A 22,447-nucleotide genomic window follows, 5' to 3' on the forward strand; every position below is an offset into this window, starting at 1 on the left:
GACGCAGAGGCAGGAACACTGTTCCTTGGTACCTGAGGGTGTCCTAGCATCCTTCCTGCCCCTTTCCGACAAAGGCCCCACCTCAGGAGAACACTGAAAGGAGCAGAGGTATAACAAACATCTCAGAAGACCAAAGGCATCTTCCCACAGGGAATAAAAAGCTAATAACAATCCCTAACAGTATTTTAAATAGTGCAATTATTACCCTATTTTAGGTACATTGTTTAAAAGATCTTGGGAATTTATCTGGAACTTAACCATTTACATTTCTCCCTATGGGAATCTCTGAGTCTAACCGATCAATCTAAAAGCTGCACTTTCCTTAAAAAAATTTTAGTTTGGAGTTTGCTCATATAAAGTATCTCCCAAGAATCTGTGATAACCTCTCAGTAGAATAAATATATCTCAAATGAGTCCTCCTTTTAAAAATAAGTTTGCATTTCTAAGAAAATGAAAAGGCTTTTACAAAAGCCAAAAGCTTCTATAACAACAACTGACTCTATCGAACTCTATCCCCCTTTTAAAAATACACGTCACCATGTTGGCTTTTTCAAGCCCACCAGAATGCTCATATTCCGTAAGAAGAATCCAAGCCTTTTTTGCTGGGCAAAGTTCCTCTTCCAAGCCCACAGGAATACTTGCAACGCCAAGGAGCGTACTCTGTTTTCTTAACCCTTTGTGGGGCCAACCATTCCTGAGGCCTTGGGCATGTCTGGGTCTAAATCAGTTTCACATACAGGTAAGTTTTCTTGCCCAGCAGCACGAGAAGCTGCTGACTTCATTGCAAAGACACTGGAAGGGCCAGACACAGGCCTTCCCCCTGACGGAGTGGTTGAGTGGTCAGCAAACTTAGATTTCACGGTCACTCATCTTTCCAGCCACATTCCACTTCTTGAGAGCTTCAGTCCTCCCCTCTGGAGTCAGTCTGTCAAGGTGCTTAGCTCTCAGAATTGGAGTTGGAAACAAGGATCCCTGAAGAACTCGATATATAAACCTAGGATACAAAGAACACCACAGAATCACATTCACCCCACATACATCATGTGACACACAAAAAAATACCAATTAGAAAAAGTGAAACAGTCTGGTGGCTACTTGTCTCCTTGAGGTAAAGGAGGAGGAGAAATGAACAATAAAAAAGGAGGTAATAATAATAGTAAGTAAATTAATATTTGTAGACTATTTAGAACATAGTAAGTTCTTGTTAAATAAATAAATTCTGTAAAGGAGGGATATCAATAGTTGCTACCTTGCACGCTTGGTGTTTTAAATGAGATAATACATGTAAAGCAGACAGTGTTAGCGCATAATAAGTGTTCAAAAAATGCTAGCAATTTGTATTTGTTCCCGAAGATGGCTGTGACAAATTACCACAAACTTGGTGGCTTAAAACAAACATTTATTCCTTCACATTCTGGAAGTCAGAAGTCTGAAATCGGTGTCACTGGGCTGAAAGCAAGGTGTCAGCGGGGTTGAGTTCCCTCCAGAAGCTGAAGGGGAAAATCTGCTCCTTGCTTTCCCAGCTTCTGGTGTCTGCCAGCATTCCTAATAGCTGGTGGCCGCATCACTCCAATCTCTGCAACCGTGGTCACATTGCTTATGCCTCTTCTTTCTGTCTCAAATCTTCTGATTTTCTCTTATAATGACACTTGTGACTGCCTTAAAACCCATTTGCATAATCCAGGCTAATCTGCCCATCTCAAGATCCTTATATCTGCAAAGACCCTTTTTCCATATAAGATAACATTCTTACAGGCTCCAAGGATTAGGACCTGATGCATATGGGGACCCTTATTCAGCAGACTACACATTGTTTCTGTGATTGTTTCATAGATGAGTAAATAGGGGTCTGAGATCCCACCGCTACTGAGAGCGGAAGCTGGGGTTGTACACTGGTCTGACTCTGAAGTCCATGTTATCAAGTCCACTCTGACAATGCTGCCGTAATTGTTCTCAGATGGCTTGACTTTGGGAGAAGAGCCTAAATTTGTGAACATATTTTATCGTGTAATTGGCATTTTTAATGGCCAACCAGGGCGGAAACTGGAGAGGCAGAAGGTAGAGGTAAGCTGGCTTTTGTTGAAATTACAGTCATCACAGAAAGTGTTTGAAGCTAAAGCAGGGAATCAAAGCCTTGAGGAAAAGGATACTAAGTTATCAGCAGGGAGGCTTATTCAGGTTGAAAGCCAGGTTCTAAATCAGGGTCTGAAGAATTTACTTAAAAAAAATACAGAATAAAATGAGTCCAGCATTGAATTACTGAGGACAGATGTATCCCTATCTGTGACATATTTTTTACCTTTCTACTCTCGCACCTGTGTGGGCTACCTTGCTAAGCAAAGTGTGGCCTCCAGATCAGCAGCAGGAGCAACAAGGCAGTTGGTTAGAAATGCAGAATTTCAGGCCCCACCCACAACATACTGAATCAGGATCTGCACTTTATCAAGACCCCCAGGTGATTCTAATGCATATTCAATATTCAATTTGAGAAGTACCATTACTATAATATTTGTTTCCTATAGTTGCTCTAACAAATTATCACAGACTTGCTGGCTTAAAACAACAGAAATGTGTTGTCTCACAGTTTTGGAGGCTGAATCAGTTTTACTGAGCCAAAATCAAGGAGTTGGCTGGGCCGTGTTCTCTCCAGAGGCTCGAGGGGAGACTGCATTCCTTGCCTCTTCCAGTTTCTGGTGGCTGTCAGCATTCCTTGGCTTGGGGCTCTATTCCTGCAATTTCTGCCTCCATGATCATACTGCCTTCTCATCAGGCCGTGCCAATGCTCCCTCTGCCTCCCTCTTATTAGGATATGAGGGATTGTATACCTGGGTCTATCTACCAGGATAATTCAAAATAATCTCTCCATCTCTAGATCCTTAACTGAATCACATCTGCACAGCCCTAGGAATTAGGACGTGGATATCTTTTGGGGAACCATTTTCAGCTTACTGCAACTATGTGACTTGTACTGTTAATGCTTTTTAAAGAATTTTTTTAAAAAGGCTATACTCTTAAAGTTATTCTTTCTTCAGAAATTCTATGAGTTCATCTGTCCCCTTTAAAATCTGAAAGCAGGCAAATGCAGTGAGCACCAAAGAAGCATCTCAGTTTAACAGTGATATTGTTCAGTGTAAATCCAAGTAACATAAAATGACTTATATGCACTTTTCCTTCTCATTTCTAGAAGGCGGTTCAAAAAACAAAGGGCTCGTGCCCATTTTGCCTTGTCATGGTATTATAGATTGGGATTAGCAAATGTTTTCTGAAAAGGGCCAGATGGTAAAATTATAGGCCATGTGAGCCAGACTGTCTAACTACTCAACTCTGATGTTTCAAACTCTGTTGGAGAGCAGTCATAGACAATATGTAGATGAGTGGCACGGCTATGTTCCAGAGCTTATTTATAAAAACAGACAATGGGCCAGATTTGGCGTGTGAGGCAGTTTGTTGACCCTGTTACTGATTAATATGAAATCACCAGTTTGACTCACGTTATATCTAAAAAGGTAGAGCAACTATTTGCTATAGTGTTTTCACTAAAATAGATTTTAGATTTTATAAAACTATACAGAAGTGCACTACTAGATTTCAAAGAATTTATAGTTAAATGCCCATCCATGCTTCTTTGCCATCTCCTCCCCCATACAATTCTAAAAATTCAGATTAAACTGAAATTGGAAGGATAATTGAAGTTAGATAAGGGAATAACACTGTATAGTTTTTAGTATTTACAGATGGCAGTAGAGACTGCTCCTTGTCCCTCAGTGTCCATTCTCCCCTTCTTCCTTTTAGAAACTCTTAAGATTTCAGCTACTCAATTGGAATCCATATACCTAGGTCCTAGCAACTTCTGGGTCATGCCATTTAAATAAAAATGTGCAGTTGCTTGTCCTCCACCTCCTTCCTTTGCCTTTTTTATGAGTAGGTGTGCTGATGGGCATGTAGACCTGGGCAACACTCTTGGGAGAAAGCAGAGCTAAAAGACAGAGGAAGGGATCTAGGTCCCTGGATAATCTTGTGAAGCAAAGCCACCCTATCCCTATGAACTGGCAATCAGATCAGACTTTTATCTGAGAGAGAACTAAAGCTTCTAGTTTGCTTAAGGCACTTTTGTTCTCTGTTAAAATAGCAAAATTAACATTTTAACTAGAATACAAGTCAATTTGTCTACTACTAAATAGGACAATCTGCCATCTGCTCTTAGTAGTTGCTTGAAGAATTTCAAGTCTATGATTCTAGTTACTCTCTTGATGATAAAACAAATGCCATACCTGGGCAGAAGAGCAATACTGGTGGTGAGAACACAAACTAAGTAGAACACTGGATCCAGCATGTGCTTCTGCATAATCCAGTAGGGGTTGGATGGTGGGTTGCAAGTTACACACATGGCTCCAAAAGTCAAGGCAAAGAAAAAATAAGACAAGATGCTGCCAACAATGACCAGCATGTGGATCCAAGTCTGCAAGACAAGAAGAGCAGTAAGATGGGCACTCTTTCACTGACAGGGTTCCATGCCTGGCAAAATCTGCTCCTTTCAGAGATATGGTTAAACACTGGGAGAATGGTTTAACAAAAGCTTTGCAAACAAAACAAAGTGCTGAAGCTATAAGGCAAGAGCATCTTTCATGTATGGCCCATAACACAATTGAATTCTGAAAAACAAAATCACAATTGAATTCTGAAAAACAAAATCAACTGCCACAGGTAATTCAGTCTCCTAGTTTATTCTATATTGTCCATGTACCACAAGGTATCCAGATTTTCTCATTTTTTTTCATGTAGTATTCTTTGGTATGTTTCTTCTTTAAGGAAATCCTTTAATCTGGTGATCTGCAAACTTCAGCCGTTCGCATAGCTGAGAGTTGTTAGTGTTCTCTCCAATATTCTCATTTGCCTCTCCTTCTCAGCATGTGGGAGGATCACTTTGTCACTCTCTTGAAATTAAATGTTCCATCCATTCTATTCTTCCCTCCTCTCTCCTCAGGACCTATGGTATCCACTAAGTTTCACTTTTTGAAGAGTAAGATTCATAGTTACTTGAAAGAATATTGAGGGTGTGACATATTGGTCTATTTTCTTTTATAGGCACTGGCTATGTTTGCAAGAGACTCTTGCCCCTCTAATTGAGAACATACATTGAGTCCCCAGGATGGGAGTTTAATATTTTCCTGTTTATTGTGCGGGTCTCCAGTCACTAATAAACAGTGAAAAGATAAACATTTACATATTCCATAGAAGCCTGCCCCGGGTGCACCCTGTCCTGTATGCACCCCTCACATCCAACACCCTATACAAGTAACTCTTCCTTGCCTTATTTGCCAAAAGAACATTCCCAACGTTGTTTTAACCACAGACCTGCAAATCTCCAGAGTTCACCTGCTCATTTTTGAGAATTAGAATTGTCCTACATGATGTTGCAATGATGGATATAGGTCATTATATATTTTGTTATAACTCACAAAATTGCTTGGGACAGAGTAAACTATAATCCATGATTAGTGGCAATTCTTCAATATGTGTCCAATCATTGTAACAAATGTACCGCACTAATGAAGGATGTTGTTAATGTGGGAAAGTGTGGGAGGGGTAGGAAGTGAAGTATACGGGAATGCCCATATTTTTTTGGTAACATTTATGTAATCTAAAGTTTCTTTTAAATAAATAAATAAACAAACAAAACAAATAAAAATAAAAGAAATTAAATATGACCACATGTCTTGCTTTGATCAACGGAATGTGAGTTAAAGGTGTATTAGGCTTCTCCAGAGAAACAGAATGGACAGGATATATATTTATGTACATATGTATAATATATTTGTATGTAACTCTTATGAGATTTAGTCTAGGAATTGGGTCATGTGACTGGGGATTAGCAAGTCAATTCCATAGGACAGGCTGCAATTTGGCAACCCTGAGAAAGGCTTCAATTAATTCCCAGGAGAAGCTGGCTAGCTAAAATAGACAAAAACATTCTTTTTTGACTGCTGAAATCATTAGTTCTCCCTTTAAAGACTTCAACTGTTTGGATGAGACTTCTCTCATTGCTGAAGGCATTCTCCTTTATGGACTGTAAATGAAATCAGTCATAGATGCAATCAACCAACTGATGATTTAAATCTATAAAATACTCTCACGGTAGTAATCAGGCCATTGCTTGTTTGACCAAACAGCTGAACACGATAATCTAGCCAAGCTGAAACATAAACTGATGTGTGCAGTTTTCTAAGTAGTCTTCCCTCCTTCCATGCTGATCAAGAAGTTCAATTCCAGATGTTACAGTTACAAGACCCAGCCCGGGACACTGAGCTGTCTCTTAGAAGACAGTTATGGCGGCAGACTTGGCCCAGTGGTAGGGCGTCTGTCTACCACATGGGAGGTCCGCGGTTCAAACCCAGGGCCTCCTCGACCCGTGTGCAGCTGGCCCACCTGCAGTGCTGATGTGCACAAGGAGTGCCCTGCCATGCAGGGGTGTCCCCTGCATAGGGGAGCCCCACGCGCAAGGCGTGTGCCCCGTAAGGAGAGCTGCCCAGTGCGAAAGAAAGTGCAGCATGCCCAGGAATGGCACCATACACACGGAGAGCTGACACAACAAGATGACGCAACAAAAAGAAACACAGATTCCCGTGCTGCTCACAACAACAGAAGCGAACAAAAAGAAGAACACACAGCAGAGAACAGACAACTGGAGTGGGGGGGAGGGGAAAGAAAGAAATAAAATAAATGTTTTTAAAAAAAAAAAAAGAAGACAGTTACTCTAGAGCGAGCTACCTGGACCCTCAGCAACTTTAGATGAGAAAGAAGTAAATCTTTGTTGTGTCATGCTGGTAAATATTTTCTTAATCACACCATAAACTAGGTTATGCTAACTGATACAACACTACCTAATGTTCTTAACATATCCACTTTGACTTTCATCCCTCTAAATGCAATTGTTGAATTTTTTTCCCTTTTGATGTATGTATTTTTAGCAAGTAAGTAAGGTCACTGCAATATTTTTAATGATATTTTTCTTAATAATTTTCTTCAAAATGGCCCACTATTTAAGTAGCTTTATTTAAAAAGAAAACCATATCAGTACCTTAAATATAACATCAGCATCATCTGCTACCTGAGATTAGTGTCTTACCTGTCTTTGTTATAAAGGAAAATTGGCACAAGTTATTGTGGTAAAACATAATAGCACCAAACAGACTTCCTCTTTGACATGAACAGACTTCCTCTTTGACATGATCATAAGTATGGAAACAAATCACCCTTTCATTATGCAATATTCAGTGTTACTTAGTGGTAGTGTCCAGACCAACTAATATCACAGTGCGTTCCACCAGTGGTGTTCTCGTTTGGGGGAAACACTTCATTATTAACCTTTTCGATTTTTCTGGGCTCTTATTTTCAAACAAGATCCAATAGTCTCCCTTTTCTTCATAATCTTGCAGTCTTCCCTCATGGTAGATATCTTTAAGAAGGTCACAAAGACTATACAATTTTGTACAATGTACAAACTGCTCAAAAGCTTTTGGCTAAATCCTTGATTAAGGCTATCATGTTTTTAAAAACAACGATTTCTCCCTTCCCTCCCTCCCTTTCTCTCTTCCCTACTTCCTTCTTTAAATGTCCTTGCTTCTTTCTCAGCCCTATTGTTCCAATTTTTTTTTCCCATAAGTTATATGTGCTTTTGGCAAATAAGATAGTTACCTTATGGGGTTCAGGCATTTAATGAATTGATGCAAGGAAATTAAAGAAAAGGAACATTGCGTAAAAGCCAGCAGGAAGATGGGAAGTGGCCATGAGTGACAATCAAGAGCGTGAAGGGAAATAGATTCATATTCATGAAAGGGCTGACTCTTTTTGGGAAGGGGCCCGCAGAGGCCATGAGCTCTGGCCTTGCTTCCCCCAGCACAAGACATAATCCTTTTTTTTTCAGAAGGTACCGGAGATTGAACTCAAGACCTTGTTACATGGGAAGCAGGTGCTCAGCTACTGAGCGCCATCTGCTCTCCAGGACATAATCCTTTAATGATGCATCCTTTATATAGCATTCACTGCTATTCCTAGCACCTCACTTTCACTCGCCTTCTTGGTGATGGCACCCAGCATTGTGTACAGTCCTTGCCAAATAATCCTCCCCGAGCTAAAGCCTATGACTGACACTAGAGTGAGAGGATTCTGCTGCCAAGGACAAAACCTGGAGCACAATGAGGCAAGAGCAGAAAGAAATGACTGGAGCCAATTCAGCCCAGGATGCCATACCAACGAAGCTATTTGTTAGTTTCTGAATCTCCAGACCTATTCTGATCTCTCTCCCTCTTTCTTTCAATCTGATTGTTCAGCTTTTCATTTAATATATTTTTAATAAACTTACTATTTGCTCATTTTAGTCAGATTTGATTACTGTTGCTCATAACCAATGAACCCAGACTAATAGATTAATAAATGTCAGAAGCTATGATAATTCCTTTGGCAGTAATCAAAAGCACTGATACAATTCCTAAAAATTAAATAGATTTTAAAAATCAGTTCCAAATATTTCACTCAGAATTCCCTTTTGGAACCCAAATGTTATTCACATATGTTAAACTTTTATTAATACTATACTTTGAGATTGTAAGGTATGATTATAGCAGGTTTAAAGCAATGCAAGAGATGCTAAAACATAATATTATGCCCTACTTTAGAATTTATCATGGAGTCTACATTTTTTCATCTATTTTCTGTTGGAAATACATCCATTTTCAGGATGACAAATATATTCCAAATATCAGGTTAGTCATTTGATCATTTATTTAGCTATTCAAATATTACATGAGCACCTACTGTTTGCTAATCTTGTTTGATTCACTAAAGGACTTGGAGTTGTCCTGGATGATATTGCAGGGACAGATGCAGGACATTATATATCCTGCCATAATCCACTGAATGGACTGGGAGAAAGTGTAAACTACAACATAAACTGTAATCCATGCTGTGTAGCAATGCTTCAAAATGTACTCATCAAATAAAATGAATGTACCACACTAATAAAAGAAATTGCCAATGTGGGAGGAGTGGGGGGATGTGAGGAGTGGGGTATGTGGGAACCTCATATTTTTTAATGTAACATTTTGTGTGATCTACATATCTTTTTAAAAAAAGACAATAAAAAATTTTTAAAAATTTTTAATGAGAAAAAGGTAAAAAGAAAGATACAGAGGTGAGCAACAACAACAAAAAAGGCATGAAACTTGACCTCATTGAAATTATAGTCCAATGCACAAGATAAACCTGAATCAAATAATCATATAGTTAAATGTATAATTAGAAATTATTATTAGAGCTATGAATGAAAACTAAAGGATGGTATGAGAGAATAGGTGGTTAGGGAAGGGTTATTTGATATAGTAACATTTGAGTCCGGACCTAGAGTCCAAAACAACATTTGAGCTAGGTAAAGGGCAGAGATGCAAGGGAGGACTAAGAACAGCCCCTTCAGAAGGTGCAGTAGATGGTAAGGTCTCCACATGGGTCCTACCCACTAGCTTCACTGCGGTGAGATATTTGCAATCATTTTGATCATCAGACTTAACAGTATCAGTAAATCAGCAACTAAACTTATAAACACTCAGATTTAAATGACCGGTGGAAATTCTGGAGGGAGAAAGATACTTTTTTTTAAATTATGAGAAATGCAAAGAGTGATTACTTACTAAAATAGCAGCATACCAGGATTATGGCAGAACACCTCTTCTTATTTCAGTTGAAAGGCATCAGCCTGATCATAAAGAATGCTGACCCTAGACAGATGATCATTTTTCCAGCCTTACTCATACCTCTGTGAAACATTATCCATGATTATCATCAAAAGGACCAGGCCAGTGTTTTCTAATTTCCCTGGCCTCACATCAACCTCAGCATAATGGCACTTCATGATCAACAAGAGCAACCATGAATCACCCTTCTTCCACCGAGCCATTACTCTTCTCATTACCATTTGTCTTCCAGGCATGTAGGGCTTACGTGGTCACTGCTAACAGTAGACATTTCCCCAAGCATAAAGAGCCACCTCAGAGGGAGGAAAATCACTCACCAAACTCTTGCTTTCAATTACCAGATGGAGGAGAATGATGAACAGAGCAGCTGTGTTCAGAGGGTTTCCAAATGTAAAGATGTCAATGTCTGAGCCCTGGTAGGTCTACAAAGAGATGACAGCAATTGGTGGTCTTGGAAGGCTGTGCACACCATGGGAGACTTTTGCTCATAGTTCTACTACCTCTTTAAGGCATACAGAAACATCAAATCTGTTCCACTTCATATAACTTCAAACCTTTGAAGCAACCATTATGGCTACCCTGATGTTCCTCTCCTCAGTAAATATTCCTTCCTCTCCTAAGCATATGTCTTCAAGTCCTTTAACTATTTTTCAAATGACACAATTTTCTAATGTTTTATCATCCTAGTCATTCTCTTCTGAACACTGTTCTAATTTCCTTATCTGTATTCCTCCTGAAATGCAGAATACCCATGTCATTGTAGTTTGGTTAAATCAAGTGATTTTATTTGAATAAAGAATGGAAATTGTTAATTTAGAAAGCACCATCTTTTTCATTCTTAATACATTTCTGTTAACACCATTCATGATCATCCAAAGTGTTTTCTTCTTAGGAAAGAGGGTGTGGATAGGTAGCAGTACCATGCTGCTTTATGGTTCATGTTTGTTTTCATACATTTATTTAATATATTCATGATTCCTTTATTCATTTTAATACCTTCTTTTCTTAGTTACATTTCTTCCATTCTTTACCTATAATTCAGAATTCAAGTTTTTTTTCTTATTTGAAACACCTTAAATTTAATACTCTAAATGCCACTCTCATAGAATCAGTGCATCATTCACTACATATAGCTTTCATAGTCTTATTATGCCTTTCTGATTTTTGACTCATCTAATTATATGATCAGACCTTCAAATTTATGAGAGTCACTGGCAAAATGATCAAGCAGTACAGGGCTAAGGAGAGAACCAAGAGGAAGCAAATGAGCACTTCTTTTCAAATATAATCCACCAGCTAGTATATTTTGGGGTTTTAAAATAATTTAATTGGCCAATAATCAAGCTGGTGATATAAGCAGTCTATCTTTCTAAATGCTGATACTGGTGGCAGAGTACAAATAATCATTGATTCATTAGCAACAAATACACTAAGTGAACAAGGACTCACATAGTAAGGCACAAAGAAGCAGATCAGACTTTGATAAAAGGCATCCAACAAGGTGATCCAGAAGGTGAGGGGTAAGTATGCCTGGAAATGAAGCAGATACCAGAGCAAGATTAACAAGGGGCAAAGGAAAGGCAGGAAGCAACACCAGCCAATACTTGTCCTTGCTTCTCTGAGGGAAAGCTCTAATCTAACCTTTATTCTCTTATTCATAAAACAGTGGAATTTGTCAAAAGTGGTGAAAAGAATGAGAGGGTGGTAGGTGAATGAGATGGGTTCACAGGTAAAAATGGTCAAAAATTCCTGAAGGAACTCTTCTTCAACTCCTCTTTATCAGTGGATCCATTTTAAATCAACCTGAAATTGTGTTAGAATTACTAACACATGTCCTATTAAACAGAAAGTACTGTTTGCAAAATGTCCCCAAATCCATCTATTTCTCCCCATCTTCTCTGCTGCCAAGCCACCATCAGCTCTACAAATGACTGAAGAGCCATTTCAGGGCCATTTCAAGGGCTTCTTTGTTTCCCCCCATCCCAAATACAGTCTTCCCATAGCAGCCAGATGGTTTTCAAAAAACATAAATCAGTGCATATCACAGCCCCTATTTAGTCCAACTGACCCTGTTAAATCCCTCCAATGAATTCTTATCACATTTCCAATCCAGTTAAATCCCTTCCAATGCTCTGTAAGGTCCTGCATTGTCGGCCCACTGCACAGGCCTCCAGGGTCACCTCCTACCACCCTGATTCTCACTCACTATGCTCCAGTCACATGGACTCTTATTCTATTCCTCCACCTTGCCAAATCTTCTCTTACCTCAGGACTTTACCTGTGTTATTCTTTTTGCCAGGAACTCATATCCAAGTTCAAATATCACTTCCTCACAGAAGCACTCCCCACCAGTCGAAAGGTGTGCTGTCCCAATTACTACCAAGGCACTCTTAGAAGTCTCTCATCACCATCAAAAACAACACTATTTGTTTACTTAATGATTTTTGGATTTCTCATTAGAAGGCAAGTGTCATAAAGTCAGATTCGTCTCTTTTTATCTATGTGACTAAACCAGTAGAAATACTAGTGAAGTGACTGAAAACAGGTTTCAAAACAAGAGTCAACTCTGAATGGTTATGTCTGCTAGGACAAATGTGCATGAAAAAGGATTCTGAGGAGGGTTATGGAGACATCCAGACACTATAGTCAGGGCAGACAGCTCAGGAGTTTGGTCATTTGCCAGTGAATTCTACTTTGGAATTTATGCTCCCCATTGAGACAGAGTAGGACTCAGCTGTGGTTTTCCCTACACATAGCTCTTCTGTTCTTCTATTAGAACCTATAATTAGCACCAGAGTTGGTAGGTATATGTCCAAGAGACTTAAATCTTTGGGCTATCTGTGTGCCAGCTGGGCCCTGAATCTCAACGGAGTTGCAACAACTACTCTCCAGTTCATTGGACTCACCCAGAACAACTAGCAAGGAGGAGAGAGTGGACAAACAACATATCAAGGAACTGAGAGTATCTACAACTGCAAGCAAGAGAGTCCCATCCATCAGTCATATGGAATTGAATCCATGCTTACTGGCAATGCTCCAAAATATGTTTATCAATTGCAAAGAATGTACCACACTAATGAAAGATGTTGCCAATGTGGGAAAATGTGGGTTGTGTGGGGAGTGTGGCATATGGGAACTCCTATACATTCTATGTAACATTTATGTAATCTAAGTATCTTTTAAAAAATAAAAGTATATATAAAATAAATAAATAACTAATAAAGGCAGTGGTCACCAGAGGTTCTACGGGGAAGGAGAGGGAACAATAGGTATAACATGGGGGCACATGAGTAGCTGGGTTTAGAGAAGAGAAAAGGGTAAAGGATAAAGTGAATGATATATTCTTTTGAATATAGATGTATTAGACTGGAGAAAGCAAAGAGTTTAGAACAATATGATTCCTCATTATGCACCTTCTTTTTTAGCATTTCTACCCCACTTTATATTTTTAAGGTAGTCTTAATGGATTAATTAATGGGATCTGAGAACTGAAAGAAGAAACCTGGACATGAAGTCAAAGACAGAAAATAACTGGGAAGGTGATGAGAGATGGATAATAGACAATTGCGTCTTGGAAGGGAAGCCTATAACTGCAGCCTTCCAGATCTTTAAAGGAGAGTCTATAAGCACAGGGGACTACATTTCAAGACACTAAAAACAGGAAATGACCCAAACATAAAATGGAATTTGTCTGGAGGCCAAGTTCAAAGAAAGGGCACCTTCTGGAAGGTGAAGTCAATGAAATCAATTACCTTCTATCAATGGCCACATGCTGGAACCTGTCTGTTACTATCATGCATTATAAAACTGGCCAGTTCAATGGAACAATGTGTGCAAAGGGCTCAACAAGAGGAAACAATGACTTCAGTTCTTCTAAGGGTAAGGACCAATTACTATATTCAGCCTGTACAAATGGACTTTTAAAATCCTAGCTATAAAAGCTTTGATTGAAGGATTCTATTTGTGTCTTCCCTACAGGAGTTGGAATTTAACTTAATCCTGTGCCAGGAGACAATCCTTATTGATATTAACCATACGTTCCTGGATTCTGGCCCTTGAACTTGAAGTTCTCCCTTGATCTGAATGGATTGCATGATATTAAGGGATTAAAAGAATTTCTTATTCCCTGTAAGTTAAATGTATGACTTCTCTGTTTCAGTGTAGACATCAAATTCCTCCCCAGCTTTAGAAAGGCAGCTCAAGTCAGACTAAAATGGGCCTGAAATAAATGCATCATATACAGGGATTTCCTCTAAATTCCTGGTTAATTCTGAAGGGTAAAAATAACAGTATTGAGAGTTTAATATGGCTAGAAATTCTATATATATTAACTCACTTAGTCCTAACAGTATCTCCATAAATTAAGGAAACTGAGGAGCAGAAAAGTTAAATAACACTTAAAAGAACCAGAATGTGTGCTCAGGTAAACATAACCCATTTTTTACAACATGTGCTGATCTGGGTCAGTGTTTTCAGGACAATGAGTGATGTTCAACCCAGATTTCTTATGGTGGGTCTGATATTTGTCTGTCTAGCATTTCTACAGGGAAACTGTCTTCCTAATTCTGTCCATGTGTGTTTCAGGTAATGATGATTTAGCCTCTGTACTCAGATACATGTCCCAGGCTTGGTCAAAGAGAAAGCAATCTTTACAGTGATAAACTAAGGGAAAGGCATGTAACTCGAGTTAGGCCAATGAGTCATAACCAAGCAATATACAGTTGCTTTAAGAATAACAGTGTTCTGTCACCATTACGTCTGCATGTTCCAGCTATGTGAGCCAATAAATTCTTCTTTTTCACTAAACTAATTTGAGCTGGGTTTTCTGTCACGTGGAACTGAAAGAGACTTAACAGCATCCTTTTCTCAAGACAAGAGAACAGCTGTCTAGACTGACCCATTCAGCTTTGCTCACTTAATAGCGCTCAAAATCTCCCTGTCCATTACAGTCCCTGCCATCCTGATAATGTGCTTATGATAGCGCTTTGGACTTCTGACCATTAAACACCAAAGTGGGGGGCCCAAGGCCTAAAGATAGCATTAAAGTTCTTTCTGTCAAGTAACATTATGATAGACAGCATGGAATCCATTGCCTGGGGTTGACTGCCCCACTCACTAGCTCTATGACATTGGCTGTCTTCTTATGGTAACTCCCTTTGCCTGACTTCCCTTATCTACTAAGTAGGAATGATGAGAGCACCTACCTTGTAGGGTTGTTTTGGAGACTAGATAGAAGTATATTAAGCACTTAGAGTAGTACCTGGACCACAGTAGGCATTAAATAAATACTTGCAAGTGCTACCTTAGGGTTGGTTACTATTAATTTTGTGAAAGATAAACTAGAGAAGAAAGAATTTGAGACAGTCCAGGTAATTAACTACTATACTACTTTAGATAAGAGACAATGAGGGCAGTGCTAGAAGGAAGGAAATGGGGCAACAAATATGAACAATATACCAGAGTAGATTGATAGAACTCAAGGCCATTAAGCAGACGTGGGGCATGGCTTCAGGGAAAGGGAGCCCTTAAGAACGACAGTACAGGGAAGCAGATGTAGTGCAAGTGGTTGAGCACCCACTACCCATGTACTAGATACTGGGTTTGATCCCCGGTAACTCCAAAAAAACGAAACAAAAACAAATGAATGAAAAAATCAACTCAGGGGAGCCGACATAGTTCAGTGATTTAGCACCGACTTCCCACATTATGAAGTACTGCGCTCATTCCCTGGCCCCCCACTACCTGAAAAAAAAAAAATGACAGTAGAACCTGAAGAGTGTAACTTTGACTTTGGAACCAGATGGAGATAGGTTCATATCCTGGGGCTCTACCAATTTTTAGCTGTGAGATTCTGGAAAATTCACAACTTCTTTGAGGCTCAGATTCCTCATCTTAGAAGAGGAATAATACTAGATTCTGTCTCAGAGCATTTTTATGAGGATGAATGAGTTGGGCAAGCTTAGTAGTTATCATAATAGATGGCACAATGGAGTTTAGTAAATCCTAGATATTATTAGATACAAGGTCTCACAGACTGGATTTTTTCTTTTAAGTACCTAAGGCATTTCTTAGTTTCAGCTGTGTTTATCTTAAACACAAGTAGCTTAATATCTGAAGGGTTAAAAGAGATCATTTAAAACAAACAAACTAACATTTCAAATGGTTTTAAATCGTTCTTAATGAATGGCAATATCCGGGCTGGGCTGAATGTAAAATACACTGGTTTTGAAAATGGACGTGAATTGGTCTAAGGATTTGTTTTAAAAGCACCAACCTCTGATTTCTGACCACTCTTGTAAAGTTCAGGCAGCAGCATAAGCGTCTCTGCAGATACGTCTTTCTCCAAAACACCATAAATGATGGGAGGGACAGATGTGAAAAGGAGGTTGAAGAAGATCAAAACCCAATAGTCAGTCATGGATGTTCCTGAAAACCCACAAAAGAACTGGTACCAGAAAAGGAGGTTCACATAGGCCTAGGGATATAAAGAGGAACATTCAGATCTTAGAAAAAGCAACGTGTGCTCTGGCCATACATTCCATGCTCTACCACTTTAAGTATGTTCTCAGCCTCTTTGAAACTCAGTTTCCTTACCCTTTATACAAAATAGGAGACCACAACCTATCTTGTAGCTGTTTAGTGTGTGTGTGTGTTTTTTCTTTTTTCTTTTTTTGGTAAATGTTTTATTAAATCAAAACATATACATATATATCACTATGTAGTGCTAGCACTGTTCAAAATGTTTTATAAATAATAATTCATTCACTCTTCATAACACCATGGAATTATTATTGTTCCCATTTTACAGGTGAGGAAACTGAAGCACAGAGAGGATACGGAACTTGCTCAAAGTTGTCCAGCTAGTAAGTGACAGGGCCAGTATTCAAATTGAAGCATTTTATTATGATTTATTTTATTTTTTTTAAAAGATTTATCTCTTCCCTTCACCCCCCCCACTTGTCTGCTGTCTGTCCATACGCTGTGTGTTCTTCTGCGTCCTCTTATATTCTTGTCAGTTTCACTGGGAATCTGTGTCTCTTTTTTTGTTGCATCATCTTGCTGCATCAACTCTCCGTGTGTGTGGCGCCACTCCTGGGCAGGCTGCACTTTTTTCATGCTGTGTGGCTCTCCCTACAGGGCACACTCCTTGTGTGTGGGACTTCCCTATGCAGGGGACACCCCTGTGTGGCATAGCACTCCTTGCGCGCATCAGCGCTGCGCATGGGCCAGCTCACCACATGGGTCAGGAGGCTCTGGGTTTGAACCCTGGACCTCCTATGTGGTAGGCAGATGCTCTATCAGTTGAGCTAAATCTGCTTCCCGAGGCATTTTAGCTCTAGATGTAAATCACCTAGCTCAGCACTTGGGCATAGCGGGCACTAAACAAATGTTCATTCTCTGGCTTCTGGTTTCATAATTACTATCTAGTGGTAAAGTAGATGGCACCAGTAGGTAACGAACTATACCAGTTTCCCTGGAACTGAGGGGTTTTCCAGATGGGGGATTCTCAGTGATAAAACTAGGACAGTTCCAGGCAAACCAGGATTGCTAGTCAACCTAGGGGCAAAAATATCCTACCAGGTTTCCTCCAGTATTTTGACTCAGACAAACTGAGTCCACCATAGGAAAAGCTTTGTGCTCTCAAGCAAGGCAGGCCATAGAAAAGGACACTGGACTAAGACTTAGGGCAGTTCGCTTCAAGTTCTGGGGACACTTCTTATGCAATTTTTAGGTTATTTTCTACACCTCTCTGAATTTTGGTATTCTCATCAGTAAAATGAGGATTATAACACCTCAGGGTTTAGTATCAAGATGAAGTTAGAAAGTGCTTATGACCTATACAGAATTCACAAATGATTAGATATTGTTACCATTGGCATCACAGATACGTTAGAACACCTTAGGGTGATAATCCTTAGAATCGAGTTTCTTTAGTCTAGGGTCCATGGACATGAATCATACCCAGCTTCTGAAAATGTATCGTTTTGGGGGTCCCTGTGGTTTGGGGGCACTATAGTGGGGAATAAATCCATCATCTTCATCAGATCTCAAAAGTTGTCCACGAACCAAGAACCACTGCCTTAGAAAGAGCAGCAACTCTAATAGCTCCTGGTACTGGTCTTTATAATATTTATTTTTTGGTTAGGTAAATAAAAGGTAGAAATTAAATCTGGAGGAAATCAGTATGAATGGCCATCCAAGGGTTACAGAGCAGTAAATCCCCAGGAGTCCTTACTTCCTGGTGATGTCCTTGCTAACAACCAGTACTCCTTCTCTCTCCAAGAGCACTGAGCATTACTAATATTAGTGTGTCTTCACCCTTGGGTTTAACCTGTGGGCGTGGAGGCAGTGGCACAATATGGGAGAAGGTAGGAAAATGCAAAGGAATTAAAGAAAAAAAAAGGCAAAGGGCTCTTCTTCAAAAATCATTGACTAGGGCGTCCGTCTACCATATAGGAGGTCTGTGGTTCAAATCCCAGGCCTCCTTGACCCATGTGGAGTTGGCCTATACGCAGTGCTGATGTGCGCAAGGAATGCCCTGCCACGCAGGGGTGTCCCCCACGTAGGGGTGTCCCCCACGTAGGGGAGTCCCACGTGCAAGGATTGCGCCCCGTAAGGAGAGTCGCCCAGCGCGAAGTGCAGCCCGTCCAGGAATGGCGCCGCACACACGGACAGCTGACACAACAAGATGACGCAACAAAAAGAAACACAGATTCCCATGTCACTGACAACAACAGAAGGGGACAAAGAAGACGCAGCAAATAGACACAGAAAACAGACAACTGGGGTGGGGGGGGAGGGGAGAGAAAAAAAAATCATTGACTACTAAGTACTGGAATTCCAAATTACAAGCCACACCTTTCTCCAGAATCCCACACTCAGGAAGAGACTATTAATTTCAAATATTTAAAAAATATATTGGTTTTATTAAACCAACTATAAATGTGCTAATACAAATTAGTAAAGTACTGGAAGCTTCCTGAAAAGTTCATTGCAGGAAAAATGCTCCTGCTGACAGATATACATAAATACACAGATCTAAATTACATATCTAGGATTATTCTAAAAAATGACCCATTTAAGTTACTTTTTTCTCCCTAAAGATCGTATTTCAATAGAGTGGTGCAAATTTCTATTTATTACTAACATTCTGTACATGGCCTTTAAAGACTGAAAATAAATATGATCTATAAAATTGGCACATATTCACATAATCGTTCTACCTGGAAGGAACTTACGTGAAGCAATCTAAGGTCAACATGGTACATTAAAAGAAGAAAATGAAATTTAAGTGGTATGCTGAAGGCTGTACCAGACAGAGCCAGGACTTCTAGTTAAATTTTGGACCTTTAGGAATTAAATAATCAAAACAAAATTCCTTCAGCATCAAATATCTGCCAAGCACAATTACATTTCATAGGCTTGCTAGAGAATTCTTGCATCTGTGAGGACTAGCCAGCTATGGTCCAACCAGCTATCCTGGGTTGACATGTGTAGCTGTATCTTTCTTTATTATATCACAAGGGACATCATTTGGGGACAGCAAATATATCTTGGTATCTACTGTAAAGCAGAAGCAGGCTTTTTCATTCTGAACTGTCAAATAGTATTAAACATTTCACAATTCTGCTTCTCACAACTTTTTTTACAGAAGGTTAAAAATTGGATTTTAAATGAACCAGACAGGACTTAATTGGATTTAAATATACAGGCAGTAGAAAATGCTAGCAGATGGACAAGTCCAGCAATTGGCTGACAACAGCTGAAACATAGCATATTCCAGGTTATTTTTGGTAAGACAGCAGGAGTGTTCCTGTCTGCTTCCAAAACATTAATAAGCAAGATTAACACAGGACACTTTCTCTTTGTTCTTTATGTAGTCAGGATTGAAAGATGGAAGGGGAAAGAGACAAATTTTCTGGAGTCACATACCACATTCTTGTAGAAAAAATAGAGAATCATGTTGGAAAGTCGTGTATAACACCAGTGCCCATGGACAAGAAGGAGCTTGCTGAGATGTCTGAATTGAGAAATGGCAAAGTCACTGGCCATCACAGCCTGCAGAGGCAAAGAGGAGAGAATGCATCCAGAGTGACCAAACATGTTACAACACAAACACAAACGAGCCACCTGAACATCACAGGCTCAGATCAGTCAAATCTGTTGTTTACACCTTACACACAGACCAAGAAACACCATGAATGCAGAGCCTTACTGGGCTGCCAAGGGTTTCTACTTGGCTCTCGAATATGGTTGCATGAAACAAGACTTCTCCTCCCTTGGATATACTCATGACGTACTTTCAGCACCTGGGCTTTCCCTGGGAAGCAATTCACTTAGCAAGAGCTATTTTCCATATTACACTGAACATTCAGCTTCCTCTCAGGGAGGAGAATAGTAAGAAGTATCATAGTCATAGCTTTATATGACTTTGCATTAGGTGTCAGGCAAAGAGGCATTTGAATCTCTCATCTGGCATAGAGATGTCATAATTTACAATTCTCAGGAAACCTTAAGCCCCACATCCTACCTTCCTCTGACTGCATTTGTTCCGTTCATGAAATGAAGTCTTTTGGATGACAAGCTTTTGTCTGAACTTTGTGTATAAATTCTACCCAGCACACACACACATGCCAGAATAAATAAGGTAGCTCCCATTCTCAATTCATATTCATTTTCTCTCTCTTTAAAAATATTAGATCACTTATTCAAATCCTTAGTAGCTTTCTTCAGGGTCAGGAATTATATAATTATTTCAGGGTGTGGTGGGATTGAATTGTGCACCCAGTTTGGACATATTCTTGGTTTTGGTTCATATTCTACTGGGTGTGGACCCAATGTAAGTTGGATCTCTTGAAGATGTTATTTCAGTTAAGGTGTGGACCAACTGAATCAGGTTGGGTTTTGATCTACAGTACTGGAGTCCTTTATAAGTTGAATGAAATTCAGACAGACAGAGAGAGAGAAAGCCCTGGGAAGAAGGCAGAAGTCAACAGAACCTGGAGAAGAAAGAAGAAGATATTGCCACATGTGTTGCCATGTGATAGAAAAGTCAAACACCAGGCATCACCAGCAGGTGGCCCCAGAACACTACAGTCTTTGGGGAAAAAGCATCACTTTTGTGACACCTCAGTTTTGCACTTCTCTAGCCTCAAAACATAGTGAATCAATCCCTGACATTTAAGCCAACCCGTTGTATGGTATTTGCTTTAGCAGCCAGAAAATTAAGGCACAGAGTTAAAAAACATATTCCTATACTCTAGATTATTTTTATTTTTAAAAACTGAACAAGTATTCAAACAGCTCAAATTAACCAGAAAAATATCAGGCACATAGTATGCACCCTGTAAATAATCAACGAATGTTGGATACATTTCCTATCTCCCAATCCTGGGCTACCCACAGACAGCTTCACTCTACTAAAGAGATTTTACTAAGGAGAATGTTGCTTTGGATGGGTAGGTCAAGATCATGGTACTTGAGTGCACAACATCCACTCACCTGCATGCCTTCTTGACCCGAGATCCCTATTCCAATGTCTGCCACTTGTATCATGCTAACATCATTGGCACCATCACCTTTAGGAGGCAGAAGAAAAGGTGACAGACATAACATGGGTAAGGAAAACAAGTAAATTTTGTAAATCAAGATTGGTCAATTGAGCAAACAAACAAATCCTTCAAAATGTATGTCATTTCTCCAAGTTACCTGGAAGCAAGTAAACAGAAATTGAATATGTTCTCCCACTGCCTTGAAAGTCTGAACTCCTTAATACTGCCTTCAAGTCCTTCATGATAGAGCACCTACCTGGACTGATCTCCCCCTTTTCCATGAAACTCACTGTACTTTCAGTTCTCCAGCTGAACTTTTTTAGCCACTGCACATGCAAGTTTTCTAATAATACTTGTATCACCTGACATCCATCTTGCTGAACTTCAATTGCTCCTGCTCTCAGCTTAGATGTTACTTCCTCTGGGAAACCGTCCTACACTCCCTTAAGACTAGACCAGATGTCCCTTCCTTAGGCTCCAGCACCATACTGTGTATGTCTCTATCATATCTTATCACATGATATTATGGTTAAATATGGACTTATTGGTCTCTCCCACCTTGAAAACTTTTCAAGAGGAGACACTATATTCCTGCTGGTAATGAGCACTGGTTGTTTCCAACTGTCCACCCACCATTCACCTGTTCTCTGGTAAGATTACCCTGATCTTACTAGGGAACTCTGAATCTATGTGGTTAGGGCTAATCCAAACCCACAGATTTATGGGTAGTAATTGATCCAGACCTGGGAAATCAGCATCTTCTCTTCCCTGGCTTCAGTCATTGGTGCAGGTATGAACACATGACTCAATTTAATTCTTATAATTAAAGAGTCTAAGGGTTTTAGCTTCAAAAACATCTGGATCCAGCAACATGAATATCCTTTTCATTTATATGTTCATTTTTTTAAAAAAAATGAACAAAATTTAATCCTGATACTTCACTGCAGCAATCTGGAAAGAGGCACTAATTTTTTCACTGTGGTTGCTAACTTGGTGGGACATAAACCTGAGAATTTTCAGTAACTATATCACTACCATGAAGGCAGAGTCTATCTGAGACTAGAAACAATCCAAGGGGAAAACAGAGCTTGGAAGAGATGGCTGAGCCCTCATCTTGCCAAATTATAAACATTGGAATGTCTCAGAACT

At 39.6% G+C, this 22,447-nt stretch overlaps 1 protein-coding gene across 1 annotated transcript in view; it reads right to left on the reverse strand.

Annotated features, from left to right (window-relative positions):
* Window positions 1-558: 558 nt before the first annotated feature.
* ATP10D (ATPase phospholipid transporting 10D (putative)) overlaps window positions 559-22,447 on the reverse strand; it is a 111,110-nt gene continuing 89,221 nt past the window's right edge. The window contains 8 exon segments of the mRNA XM_058299069.2: window positions 559-860; window positions 862-994; window positions 4,272-4,459; window positions 10,064-10,168; window positions 11,196-11,276; window positions 16,021-16,221; window positions 19,680-19,805; window positions 21,249-21,325. Of these exon segments, the coding sequence (XP_058155052.1) occupies window positions 669-860; window positions 862-994; window positions 4,272-4,459; window positions 10,064-10,168; window positions 11,196-11,276; window positions 16,021-16,221; window positions 19,680-19,805; window positions 21,249-21,325 (1,103 nt within the window). The 3' untranslated portion in view covers window positions 559-668.

Source organism: Dasypus novemcinctus, chromosome 1, assembly GCF_030445035.2.
Source record: "Dasypus novemcinctus isolate mDasNov1 chromosome 1, mDasNov1.1.hap2, whole genome shotgun sequence".
Classification (NCBI taxonomy): Eukaryota; Metazoa; Chordata; class Mammalia; order Cingulata; family Dasypodidae; genus Dasypus; species Dasypus novemcinctus.